Source organism: Ochotona princeps, chromosome 9, assembly GCF_030435755.1.
Source record: "Ochotona princeps isolate mOchPri1 chromosome 9, mOchPri1.hap1, whole genome shotgun sequence".
Lineage (NCBI taxonomy): Eukaryota > Metazoa > Chordata > Mammalia > Lagomorpha > Ochotonidae > Ochotona > Ochotona princeps.
In genome coordinates, this window is record NC_080840.1 from 51,977,036 (window position 1) to 51,991,419 (window position 14,384).

The following is a 14,384-nucleotide window of genomic DNA, read 5'->3' on the forward strand; positions in this document are numbered from 1 at the left end:
AACTGTCTGGGATAACTCATTCTCTTTCCATCTCAGAGCATGTAGTCTCTGCGTGTGCATGTAGGCGTAGTATTTGTACATGATAAAATTAAAGACAGCAATCTGAGCCTTCTAGCAGACAAACACTGTCAGCAGGTAGTTGCTTGCTTTGGGAGTGAAAAAGCATTGTTTAAGGAATAGTAAATTCCAATGGGAGTCTATTCATTTCTTATTGTATCTAGTTTTTCAGTAGAGTTCCACATAAATATCAAGTCTAGAACTTTTTCTGTAAGAATCTGTAGGTTCAAGAAACTGTTCAACCCATCTGGACAATAAGTAGCTGGACTCCATGCTTAATATATGTTTGCAAGGAAAGAATCTTGATTGAATTTGAACTGTAATGCTGCATCAAGGTGGAGGAATCCACCGGGGGGAGGGGAGGGGGAGGGATGGGGGGATTCCCAGAGCCTATGAAACTGTCACATAATGCTAAATATTAATAAAAATAAATAAATAGTATCTATGTAATTGTGTCACATAATACAATGTAATTACTGAAGTTAAATAATAAATAATTAAAAATTAATTAATTAATTAATTTAAAAATATATTTACAGGGGGGAGGGACATGGGGAGGGGTGGGGGGATTCCCAGAGCCTATGAAACTGTCACATAATGCATAATAATTAATTAAAAAAATAAAAAAATAAAATATATATAAAAAAAAAGAATCTGTAGGTTCATAGTGTTTAAAAGCGATTCAGCAGACTTTTTTTTTTTTTTGTTAACCCAGGGTATTTGTAATCTAAATAGGAAGGTAATATACGGTTGTTCCTGGGTGTCCATGGGGATTGGCTTCAGCAGCTACCACACGTGCCAAAATCCAAGTCCCTTGTGTAACATGGCATAGTATCTGCGAATTCCTAGATTTGAAGTGATTTTCGTATTACTTAGAGGAATGAATACAGGTAAATGCTATAGAGTTAGTTGTTATACTGTCTTGGTTAAAGAAAAATGACAAAAAGAAATTTATTCATGTTCTATACAGACTTGATTTTTTCTTTTAATATTGTTGATGTGTGATTGGTTGAATCTGTGAATCTGTAATGGAAGAATAGTGAACAAGGTGAAACTGAGGACTTGAACTAAAGATATCCACCTTAATGTTTCATATTTGAATGTTAATGGAATGTGCTGTTTTTGTTACATAGATTTGCTTTTTATTTGGAAGGCAGATTTATAGAGAGAAGGAGAGAGAGAGCAAGAGCTTCCAGCTGCTAGTCCACAGCCCAAATGGCCACATGGCTGGAACTGAGCTGTTCTAAATCAGGAGCAGGAGCCTCTTGGAGGTCTTCCACATGGGTGCAGGGGCCCAAAGAGTTAAGCCCCCCCGACTGCTTTCCCGCCGTTTTCCCAGGCCATAAACAGACAGCTGGATGGAAATTGGGATAGCTAGAAAATGAACTGACACTTGGCATAGGATGTTGCTACTAGCAGGCAGAGGATTAGCTTGCAAAGTTACTGCTGTGAAACCAAAGAATGTGGTATTTTTAAGAAAATTTTATTTTAATTGGAAAGAAAGATTTACAGAGAGGAGGAGCGGCAAAGAAGCTGGCTCACTTCCCAGGTGGCTACAGCAGCTGGAGCTGCGCTAACCTGGAGACAGGAGTTTCTTCCAGTCTCCCACGTGGGTGCAGGGTCCCAAAGCTTTGGGCTGTCCTCAACTGCTTTCCCAGGCCACAAGCAGGGAGCTGGATGGGAAGTGGAGTAGCCAGGACATGAACTGACACCGACATGGTATCCTGGCAGATGCAAGGAGAGGGCTTTAGCCACTAGGCTACTGCACAGGGCTGAGTGTGGTATTTTTTAAGGGTATCAAAGAAGGCCCTCAAGCTCAGGCAGAATGCCACATAATAACAAGATTCTGAAGGAAGTGAGTCAAGAGGCAGGCTGGCTTGCCACAGCTCAGTGCAAAACTGTGTGCTGCACATCCAGTGCAGGTAATTCCAGTCTCATTTTAATCTTAATGACTTGATCCCCAAAATTGACAACTTACATTAGTGAAATGCTGCACAAGGGAGAAGTTTTTCCAGAAATACCACTGGTAAGAACTAACTTTTAAATTGCAAAACAGAAGGCCTGTGTTGAACAGAATCTTCCACAGCACCTAGGGTGCTACCCGCTGGTCTCCCAGGTCTGCAGCCTCATCACTTCCCTGCTTGACTGTGGCTTCTTCCTCTCAGACTTCCTGCAGTCTGAGCAATTCCCCCTGCTCTGTGGTCTTCACCAACCCCTCGCCTGCCTTCAGAGGTTGCTACTTACAGCTGTGTAGAAAACTAGCCGAGAACTAAACTGCCAGCTTCCTCCCTACCCCCGTCTAGATTCTAAGGTAAACAAAGTGTATTTTAATGTCTTTGTAGGTTACTCTGTAATCCAGAACAGCAAGGGAGGATCAGTAGAAATTATTTTTGGGAATACCAGCTTCTACAGGACATTGCTATCGTAAAATTGTTTCAGATTTTGAATGTTTATTAAGTGTGAGATAAGGGGAAAGAAGGCTGAGGTGTATTACTTTTAATCTAGAGTTTTTGAAACAGATCTTTAAAAAGGCCTTTGTATTTTGTGCTCTAAAAATACTTGCCTTGATAGTAACATTGGAAAAACAGAGCCAGGTAATTCCAGTGCAGTGTTCCTCTAAGTAGGAGCTTTGGCCTGCCTTCGGGCACTGTGGAGCGACAGACACAAAAGGTAGCAGTCTCGGCAGCAGGGGTTGGTGTGCAGAAAAACATTTTTAGAAACTTTACACCTTTGCTATAGCCTGTGTCTTCTGGGACATCCTTACTTGATGTCTCATTTATGGTTCTTAGAATTTTACTAGGTAGAAAAACAAAAGGACAAAATCCACCTGTAGGAGTTATGTGGATAAGTAGAAAAAGTTTTTTTTTTTTTTTAATAAACTTTGTAGTTTCTGCTCTGTATTATTTACTGAATTTTAAACGATAATAAGCTCTAAGATGGTCAAATGTGATTATCGTAGATTATGATATACAGAATTGAATTGCCGGGACAGACTGACTGAAGCCTCTGTGTTCAGATGTAATATGAAAACAAACCTCAGCCTCATTTACATCCCCAAATATGACTATGTTTATTATTTTAAGACTTGTTAATTTTTTTAAAGATTTATTTATTTTTATTGGAAAGGCGGACATACAGAGAGGAGGAGAGACAGAGAGGAAGATCTTCCGTCCGGTGGTTCACTCCCCAAGCGGCTGCAACGGCTGGAACTGAGCCGATCCGAAGCCAGGAGCCAGGAACTCTTCCGGGTCTCCCACATGGATGCAGGGTCCCAAGGCTTTGGGCCGTGCTCGACTACCTTCACAGGCCACAAGCAGGGAGCTGGATGGGATGCGAGGCTGTTGGGATTAGAACCGTCATCCATATGGGATCCCAGTGCGTGCAAGGCGAGGACCTTAACCACTGCGCTATTGCGCTGGTCCCAGAACTTGTTAATTTTTATTGGAAAGTCAGATACACAGAGAGGAGGAGAGACACAGAGGAACATCTTCCATCCATTGATTCACTCCCTAAGTGATCAGAATAGCCTGAGCTGAGCTGATCCCAAGCTAGGAGCCAGGAGCTTCTTCTGGGTCTCCCACATGGGTGCAGGGTCCCAAAGCTTTGGGTGGTCCTCAACTGTTTTCCCAGGCCACAGCAGGGAACTGGATGGGAAGTGGGTCTGCTGGGATTAGAGCTGGCGTCTATTTGATGCGAGGACTTTAGCTGCTAGGCTATCACGCTGGGACCCTGACTTTTTTTATATATATTATTTTTTAATAATGATTACATGGTTGATCAGGGTGGGAAGGAATGATTTTAGGGATAATTGGGTGTACTCATTGCTTCCAAATTTGCTATTTCTTTTTGTTGATTCTCTGGGAAGGGGAGAGGCAAAGAGGGAAACCACTCATGACTTTCCACACGTCCCAATACCCAGGGATGAGGAACCGCCACCTCGTATCAACCCAGAGTGTCAATGTGTATGTATTCCGAGGGTTCTGTCCAAGTGGTTTGGATGGTTCTGAAATGCTGCCGATTTCACCGATCCGAGAATGATGTCACCCTCCCAATGTCCATTGGCTCCATTCACCGAGATATTTTGCTGTCATTGTTTGGGGTAGTTGTTCAGTTAGTTCTGTTCTTCTGTTACAGCACCAAATGTGCTGCCATATTCTCCTTTTACAGTAGGGCCTGTGTCCACTGCTCTGCCTTTTTCATTAAGTAGGACATATTGTTGCAGGAGACTCTGGCCAGGTGTCCCAAGCATCCCTGATCCCCACCCTTGCGGCTCACAAACCTGGCACCCACTTAGTAGGCGGACCCAGAGACCCAGTCCAAGTAACCCAAATCCTGCCCAATTCCCCACCTCTGGGGCTAATAAACCTGGCGCCCACCTTGCAGGTAGGCCCCAGGACCCAGGTCAGGTGACCTGAGCCCCGCCGAATCTCCCACCCCAGGGTGCTCACAAACCTTAACCCACCCAACTGGTTTTTTTTTTTTTAGTTAGATTTTGGTAAATAAAGCAAAATTCTGCCTTCGTGGAAATGGAAAAATGGGAGGGGTGGAGCTGAGTGTTTATCTGCAGTTTGCTTGTTCTCAGTTCCCCCTGGCCTGGGTGCAGCTCCAGGTGCTGCCATCCCGGCCAGTGGCAGGGGCGTCGGCCCTCTGCCCTGAGGACTCTCTGCTGCCGAGGACCATCGTCCTCCAAATCCTTCCTGCTCTTGCCTTGGCAAGACTAAACCAAATGATTCTGTAGGCCTTTAACAGCCTGCAGGCCAGATGTTCCCCACCCCGGCAGTCTTAACACTCCACTTCTTACTCCACAGCACTTGTGGGCAAGCATGCTACTTTAAATCTACATTTATTTGAGATTTCTGTATTTTGCTAGAATCTATTTTTGCGACTGAATGACTGTCCTTTCCATTCTGCCTACCAGAATTCCCCCTCGTTCTTTCATGAAGCTTTTTAATGACTGTTCAGTTTTATTAAAAATAAAACTTACGAAATTATATTTGAAGAGCCAAGTTATGTAAGATTATATTAAGTGTAAGTAGGTAGAAATCAGTTTAATCAGTTACATTAACAAAGAGCCACAGTAACTATTGTATTCCAAACTTTTAATGTCTTATTTTTTCTTTATTACAGGTTAATCACAGCACATCACAGAATGTATTAACTTGTATAACAAAATCTTTCAAAGAAAGTATTGATATGTTGAATCAGGACATTGCCAGTATTCTTTATGAAAAATTTTACCTTTGTGTAATTTTCATGTACTTTGAAATTTTGTCATCTGTTTTCCCCCTAGTTTTGTGCTAAGAAAGGAAACAGTAATTCAAGATTCCTAAGTCAACATTTCCCTTTTCCACAAATATGCCAAATAAAGTTGTTATTATGGTCTAGGCACAGATAGAAGGAGAATATTTCCTAAATGGTGTTGTTTAAAAATGTAATAGGTAACATTTTGAAATACAGGTAGAAAAAAATTTTGCAAGTATCCTTAGTGTATAGCAACTTAATTTTTACAGCATATGAGCCAAATTCGATTTGAAGAACATCTGAATTCAGCACATACTACCAGAAGCTAGTCAGTGAGAGTTTTGCCATTCAAAACACAAAATGGAATGAAGAACTCTCACACTCTCAAACAAAATTAAATTAGCAATCAGCAGCATCCAGTTAAGGAAAAACAAAAATAAATTTTACTCTGAATTTCTTAACAGTAAGGAGTAGGTTTAACTGCAGAGTAACAGAGAACCTAAAAGAACGGTGGCTGAAATAGGATGCATTTATTTTTCTCTCACAATAGTTTATTTCTATTTCACATCAAAGATCCAAGGGTAGAAAGTCTGGACCTTTCAGTGGTTGGTACAGTGTCCTTGGGAACCTGGCCAGGCTCTGTCATTCTTTGCATTGGTTTTCCATTAGCTTCTGATCTTCTATATGACTATAATATTACCTTGCAGTCATGACTCTAAGAAGAAAGACTCAGGCCGAAGATCTAAGAACCTTCCCTGTAGTGAAGAACCTAGACGTTTTCTGCTTTTGTGATTCTGCCTTAATTGCTTGGCTGGGGGCTGTGTGAACTCCAGGCCTGATAGTCTACATGACTCCCGACACCCGGCAGGACACCTGGCAGGTCACGTAGGCAGACCACTCCTCAGGAAGGAGGTACCTGGTGTTTGATAAGATCCACCGCCCTATAGCTCATCGATTTGTACTTTTTGAAAGTTGCTTGCTTCAAACCCACCAATAGAAGCCTGCTAGATCATGACTGTATAATTAATAGCCTAAAATATATAAGAACCCGGTGCTGTTCAACTGGGGAGCAGGAAGGGGTTGGGGGCGCTCTCTTGTTGCCCTGCTGATCCTGTGCACCCTGGGCTGCAGCTGCCCCTACCCCGCCCAGCCCTACTGGACTGGGGGAGGTGGCTGGGAGACCTAGGCTAACCTGAATAAACCACCTTTATGCCTTAGCACTGACTTCAGACTTGATGATTTTTCTGGTGATATCAAAATCCGGCACAACGGTAGAATTACCTCCCTTCAAGCTGTCTTCCTTGATGACTTACCAGTATTCAGCTTGTGATGTCGTTAGGCCAACTCTGCACTTGCCCCTGCACAACTGCAGGGGAGGTGGGAAATGCAGTCCTGGGGCTGGCGTTGCTGCCCTGGGCTAAGGTTGCCTTTGTTCCTGTTCTTAGTAAGGAGGAAGGGAGCATGATTGCTGAAGTAGGCCAGTGACTAGTGATCTCTGTTCTGGGCACTGGAATGAGCTCTAAGCCTTTGCCTACCTTGCCTGAGCGTTGTTCAAACTTTTATGTTAACTTACCTTTTACTGTGGCCTTTTGTGGGCTGGAAGGAGTGGTGGTATCACCGAGTTTATTCATTTGAGGATCATGAACCTGAAATTCTATGAACAGAACATGAGGATTATATGTGATCATTTACCTGAAAAAAGGCAGCCTTTCAAAGGAATCTATGGCTTCAAAAGCAAGTTGTTTAGCCTAGTGGTTAAAGACATCCATGTCCCACCTTGGAGTACCTGGGTTTGATATTTGCCCCTGGCTCCTAACTCCAACTTGCTTGTAATGTGGACGCTAGGAGGCAGCCTTGATGGCTTAAAGTAATGGGGAAGCCAGGCGGGAGAGCTGTATTGATTTCCCAGCTTCAGCCCAGGCCCAGGCTTAGCAGTGTTTGGGAAGTGAACCAGTGTGGAAGTGCTTTCCATTTCTATTGTTCCCTGCTTCTCTAGTAAAGTCTGTTGATTGAGAACAAAGGGAAAAAGTCAGTTATGAGTTTTCTTATCTTTAAAACTCTTGGTCAAGGCACTCCCTCATTCTTTTCCTGGGTATCTTGAGTGTGAGAAAAAGAGTAGTCCTGGTAAAATCACTTATCATTCCCAGTATAAGTAATGATAAGTTAACAGTGAATGACCATAAATGGGCATATTTCTTCCTTATATTGTATTATTTCAAAACAGTAAGTTTTTGACTTAGTGCTAAATGATGCTTTTTTTTTAAATAGAAAGAGAGCAACATTGATAAGCTGAAAAGGCTTAATAAATATCAGCTCCAGTATTGCCTGTCCCATGCACTGACTGCGAGACCCTGAGATTATATTCTTAGCTACAGAACAACATCTGCCTCATTGGGTTTAGATGAAATCTGCTGCTGGAAGCCCCAGCCCCCGTGTGAGGCAAAGACCATAGTTCGTGCTAATTCCCTTTCTTTGTAGCTGTCAGACACAGAAGACTTTCCTCAAATGGCACAGCAATAGAGCGCTGCGCCCGCCACCCATGGTAGTATGGTCTGAAACCAGGACTTGTAAACATAATTATTCCCTGCACTAGAATGAAGAATTTAGAGTAGTAGAGAGTTCCAAATAACTGTAATGGGAAAAGACACAGCGAAGGGAGAAATGTTCATGATACGTGGTAACAGGGTTGGTGTGTATAGACTACAGGTTAAGAAGAAGTATAGCAAAAGAACCTGGCATATGATATGTAGCTAATTGAGGTTGACAAGCACTTTGCTTTTTTATCACTCTTGGAGGAACTCAGGTAGGATAAACTGGAAAAGCATTCTTTTTTATGGGAGGGGGAAGAGTAAACTTAGTTTATTTTGTACTTTCTCTACCTTTTTAAGATTAAAGATTAATTTCTTCTTATTTATTTGAAGGGCAGAGTGATAAGAAAGGGAGGGAGGAGGGAAGAGAAAGAGGAAGGAAAGCTTCGAGGTGCTGTTTCATTGCCGAAATGCTCAGCCACAGCAGGGCTGAGCCGGGCTGAAGCCAGCAGCCCATACTTCCATCTGGGGCACCCAGGTATGTGACAGAGCCGTCACCTGCTGTCTCCCAGGATGTCCAGGAGCAGGAAGGTGGGACGGGAGACAAAGGAGCCAGGACTCAAGTCGGGCTGTCTGATAAGGGGTTATAGACATCGCACGCATCACGATGCCAAGCGCCGGTCTCCACGGAATGTAGTTCTTGCATGGCATGCTCCGATCCTCTGCTGGTAACGACTGTGCTGACAAAGCCCCTGACAATCCCCTTACGTTGTCCTTGCAGGACGGAGGTCAGGGTAAGGCCGACCCTCCAGGATGATGTTCCTTTCTTTGAGAAGCCCCCGAGCAGGCAGATTTCCCTACCAAACCTGTCTCAAGAAGAGCCACAACTGAAGACTACAGCACTGGCCAATGAGGAAGCACTGCAGAAGATCTCTGCACTTGAAAATGAACTTGCTGCTCTCAGAGCTCAGATTGCCAAAATTGTCACCCTGCAAGAGCAGCAAAACCTCATTGCAGGTCTGTAAGTCCTACATTCTTTCGTTGTAACCATCAAACTGGAGGTGAAGAAAATGGCACTCATTAGACTGTTCCAGCTCTTGGGATTGTTAGAAAAACCGTGTCTTATTTGCACAGTACAAAACCTGGTCAAGTTTAGATGGCTTGTGTGTCTTTATTTTGAATATTCTTGGTGCTGTTAGAGGAGGTGACTAGGAAATATGCTTGGAAAACAAAGAAAACCATGCAGCTGAATTTCTGCTATAATGAATGGCTTTCTTATGTGCAATTTAGTTACCCATGATAATGATACCAGTCATAACATGATGTATTTCCATGGATTTCTGCCCATTTAGTGAACCTGGGAGTTGCCTGCTTAGCACAGTAGGCAGCGCGTCAGGCTCATCATAGTGATCCTGGGTTTGGGGGTAGGACTTAGGTGCTGATATTGCTACCTGCAGGTCCTGAGGTCCACTTGATCTTTCACCTGTTTCTTGTTTTAAAATAGGGTTACTGTGAGTGAAAATGGGAAAAACATACATAAAAGGCCTTTAACACTCAGCAGCTACTTAATACTCACTTCTCTTCTTACACAGTTAGATACTGAATTCAGGTTTTCTTACCCTGGTCTAACACTGTTGCTTTTATTAGTGTGGCATTGTCACATTAGGTGAGCAACAGCCTTGAAATCCTAGCCCACTCGCTGCTGGCAGCTTGGGCGCTGTGCAGAGGCGGTAGGCACCCTGAGCACTGGGGCCCGGTAGGGTAAGGACTTTGCACAGTTTGGAACTTCTCATGACCCTAAAGTCCTGCTCTTTTCTTGTCCCTTTTTTTTTTTTTTTTTTTTTTTAAAGATTTATTTTATTTTTATTACAAAGTCAGATGTACTGAGAGGAGGAGAGATAGAGAGGAAGTGGAGCTGCCGGGATTAGAACCAGCAGCCATATGGGATCAAGGCGAGGACCTTAGCCACTAGGCCATGCTGCCGAGCCCTCTTGTCCCTTTTTAAAAAAAGTTATTTAGGGTTTGTTTTACTTGAAATGCAGAGTTAGAGAGCTGTTTCATCTGTTGGTTTACTCTCCAAATGGCTCCGATGGCCAGGCCAAGGACAGATTTACCCAGGTTTCCAGTGTGGGTGCAGGTGCCTGGGAACTTTCCTGCGCTTGTTAGTGTGGAGCTGGACCTGAAGTGGAGCAGCTGGGACTGAGAGCGGCACTGTAGTGCTGCAAGGGGCAGCCCAGCTCGGCATGCCACAGGTCTGGCCTCGCATCACTCTTTTTTGTTTGTTTTGTTTTCTCTCCTCACTTTCAAACTGCCATTTTCTTTTGCTTTACCTCCCTCTTCTGGAAGAGGAGGAGAACTACTACAAATGGTGGGATAATTTGGGGTTAACATTTCGATGTTCTACTCATGTCTGAATCTTCTGAGCAAAATGTCTTTTCGTCAGTGCCATTCCCCTCCCTTCGCCCAGTCAGTATAGTTCACCCAGTAGAAACTGCAACCTCACAATTCGGCAGGAAAATAAATTTTAGGTCCTTATTTTGTAATCTTTTTAACTCTTAATAGTTATCCCTTATTTTAGAAATTAAATGTAACACTTTTCTTCCACAAGATTTTTCAAAAATATATCTAAAATTTTTCATCTAAACACTATTTATACGGACTTTGCAGTGCTAAGTCTTATATGAAAATATACTTGAAATGTACATCTATTTTTTCAAATAGGTGTAATAGCACGGATCTATCAGTGCTGAAGATGGAGGTGTTATATGCGTGACACACTACTTTATATTTCTGCTAAAAGTGATAAACTGGGCCATGGTCAAACTTGGACATTTGATATCACAAACACAACACTGTTAAACAGGGCTTTTCATTTGGAGAGGTTTGGATTGAGCGACAGTGGCCGATTCACCAAGTAACTGAATCTGTCTTCTTCCTTAACTGAGACTGTTTTTAAGGACATCGTTCTTAACAGTACAAAAGTTTGTTTTTAAAAACTGACATTTTATTGCATATTACAGGATTAAGGATTTAAGTATTTTTCTTTTTTTTCCCCCCATAGGTGACTTAGATTCTACCACATCTGTTAAAACAGCAGCACCCCTTCCCCCACCCCCTCCTCCCCCACCCCCACCACCTCCCCCTGCATTCCACCAAAGTCTGTCTGCCATTGACCTGATTAAAGAGAGACGGGAGAAAAAAGCCAATGGTGGACAAACTTTGGTTAAGAACAATCCAAAGAAACCAGACATGCCAAATATGTTAGAGATCCTTAAAGATATGAATAGTGTGAAACTTCGGGCAGTGAAGAGGTAAGTACACACTGGCCTTTTCTCTTCCCCATGTGTTTACTCTAGTTTTTGGAGTCGTGATACAGCTGCCATGAATAATTAAATTTTTATGGAAAAAGATAGGTACTAGTTGCTGCTACACACAGTGACTAGGAGGTTAGCAAAATAAATAATTTCCATATGATTGCCTTTATAGTTTTCCCATTTAACTTAAATATCAGCCCTTTGATATAAAGACTTCATTGTGATTGCTCAGTCATTTGTTAAACAAAGATATGTTGTGTGCCCTGCTGCTAGACATCCTGTTTGTCCAGAGGGACAGTGCGTTCAGCGTTCTGGACATGCAGCAAATGGCTCTTTATTGTACTCTTGTGTGCCCTTTTGTTGAACATTCCGTTGGTTTCCCTGTCACTGCCGGTAGTATCTGTGTTTTTGTGGAGTAAGTCTGACACCAGCACAGTGCCTAGTGGCATGAAAGGCAGACATGGTGCTTCTGGAGGGTTTCTAGTGTATCAACCTGTCCTCTTGGTTTCTTCCCATTCTTCTAAGGCCAGAGCAAGATGTAAAACCCAAACCAGCAGATGCTACTGACCCTGGTGCCCTAATAGCAGAGGCTCTGAAAAAGAAGTTTGCCTATCGGTATCGAAACGATGGCCAAGGTGAAGTTGAGAAAGGAGTTCCAAAGTGTGAAGCAGAGTCCACCTCAGAGAAGGTGTTGGTGAGTGTCGGCCTGGCTTTCTTTCCTGGTACTTGGTAATTCACCCCGTGTTGGGCACCTGTCAAGCCATTCTGCTGTATCTTCCTCAAGCAAGATGCAAGGTGTGACACCCAGGGTCGTCTCTGTCCTCAGTTGCAGAGATTGCGGCTGGTTGGAGAAAGGATGACGTCTTTGTTTAATAGTTATACTTCCACTTTATAATTTTAATAGTTCACTTGGAAATTTGAAACTTAAGAGAGGAGCATAAATTTAAAAAAGCAAAAATTAACTCCAGGATCTTACTAACTTTGCTAAGTAAACTCCAGTGGCAAATTTAAGCATAATGTGGAATTCACAACAGTTCATATTTTAGAGCAGTATGTATTTGTTTATTGTAGATGTTGAAAGCAAAGCAAGCTCACTTTCTCAGAACACCCCATGAAAATCTTTTAAAGAAGGCAGTGTTTGTGCCTTAAGAGGCTATGTGCCTATGTCACATGTGGAGATGGTGAGAATAAATTGATCATTTCTGAATTCCATGTACTCATGTTTGCTGTGGACATGTGCTTATCTGTTCCCAGGAAGAAAAGCTGGCTCATTGTATTACCCTGGAAAATAATCTTTTTCCATCTTCACTCAGAGAAGTAAAATTGGACTACATTGGAGTATTGCTGCTTGTAGTTTTCTTCTAGAAAATACTTTGCACTTTTGCCTTTCTTTCTGTTACCTGTCTAATGTAACTCAGTTCATTAAGGTTTCAACATGAGCAGTAGCTGCTTGGTTTTTCAGGCAGCACACCTAAGCGCTGATCAGTGACGGGGAAGGGGGCAAGTCATTGCTGTTAAATGAGCCAGTGTCTATAATTTGTTTCTTTTCTAGTTTGGGCCACATATGTTGAAGTCTACAGGAAAAATGAAGGCTTTAGTCGACAGTGTCTCCAACTCCTAACAGAGAGTGTGCTGAGAAAGACTGCGGGGTTTGGCTGCTGGTTTGTGAGGGCTGTCTGCGGCTGGTAGAAAGCAACACTATTTAGTAAATCCTGACTTTAGTATTCACTGGGCTCCTTTTTAAACCTAATCCGGAAGAAGCAATATCAAAGTACTATGAGTTTGGTTTTGCTTGTATAAGAGGTCTGTTCTGCAGCTCTCCGGGAACATTGCATGTTCTGACCTCTTTCTAATGTGTAGCCAGGATGTTCAGGTTTCCAGTCTTGAAAAACTTGTAAGATTACAGAACATTTAGAAAGGACATTTGTGAATGTTATTGTGCATTTTAAGTGAACACTAATTTATCTGTTCGAATGTTTTATATGCATATATTTGGATGTAACAGTGTATGTAAAAATTAGTAGTAAATGACAAGCAGTGGTGGGCACCAGTATCCTCATTGTTCTCAATGACCGTTTCCTATTCAGTGATGGATCAGCTGCTATAACAGGGGTTGCTGGAATGAAATATTTTACATTGGAAACTTCTTACCTTGGATAGAATTTATATCTTAGTTTCCCTCACATTTTTTGGAACCGGGGTTGAGTAAGAACCAGATGATGTTCAGTGCTGAAATTCTATAATGCCTTCCACTAAAGGGAAGTTGGGGACCAGGAAAGCTGCCTTCACCTCATTTTCACGCAGAGCTGAGGAAGAAAATGTAGTTTTCAAGTAAGGACAAACTGCATTATTGAATTAAATCCCTTTTTAAGTAATAACCGGAATGTACCACCTTTCCTTTCTGCTTAATGGATGGCATCAAAAAGGTGATGTTTGGCTAAGTTAATACTTCTGGAGATGCCAACATAATAGAGTTCACAAAGTTAATATTTTGGCCGAATATTAAAATTTTTAATGAAACATTTTGAATAGGCAAATTTCCTATTATTTGTCACTTATAGAATTTGGTTCTAATGAATTGTATTATGCAGTGTAAACCTCGGGCTGTTATTAGAAGTGGAGATCTGCCTTTCTCATCTAGGGCTTCTGCGGACTAGCCAGAAGTGATTATTTTTAAATGCTCAATACGTTCTTATGATTTTCTCTCTCTGATAAATTCAGCTGTAGTTAGTACCAGACCCTCCTACCATGAGTAAATACTTGCATTATTTAATTCTGAGGGAAAAATAGTTATACTTCCTGGGAGGAGTAAGAAACATCAAGAATAGACATTGACCTTTAAGTTATTAAAAATACATGTTGTTCTTAAATATCAGCAAAAATTCATGGTTTGGTTATTCAGCTTAAATTTAAACTGGTTTATTTTATGTATTCTTGCATTGTTTCTAATTGTTTTATATTGTTTAAATTTTCTACCTTCAAGGAAGTTAAGAAAATTCATCTGACATATTTGGACCTCCCAAGAAACTGAAATTTGTATCAGTGTTTAATTTTGGCTACTGCTTCAATTTGGTCTTTTTAAAATAAAGCAAATGTTTCCTTGGACTGTGCTGCCTATTTTTTTTTTTTTAACTAGTAAGTTTCTTATATATATTACACAGATAGCTTCTTGACAGTAGTTTGTTTTCTGCAGCTTTTAATGTGGAAATCTCGTCTTTAAAATACGCTGTCCCTCTTCATCCAC

At 41.9% G+C, this 14,384-nt stretch overlaps 1 protein-coding gene across 3 annotated transcripts in view; it reads left to right on the top strand.

Annotated features, from left to right (window-relative positions):
* The window catches only part of MTFR1 (mitochondrial fission regulator 1), a 49,629-nt gene extending 36,764 nt beyond the window's left edge, over positions 1-12,865 (top strand). For all 3 annotated transcript variants that reach the window (XM_058668679.1, XM_058668680.1, XM_058668682.1), the window contains exons 5-8: positions 8,608-8,843; positions 10,897-11,137; positions 11,666-11,834; positions 12,693-12,865. In XM_058668679.1, coding sequence (XP_058524662.1) covers positions 8,608-8,843; positions 10,897-11,137; positions 11,666-11,834; positions 12,693-12,761 — 715 coding nt within the window. In that variant the 3' untranslated portion in view covers positions 12,762-12,865. The remainder of the gene's footprint in view (positions 1-8,607; positions 8,844-10,896; positions 11,138-11,665; positions 11,835-12,692) is intronic.
* The last annotated feature ends 1,519 nt before the right edge of the window (positions 12,866-14,384 follow it).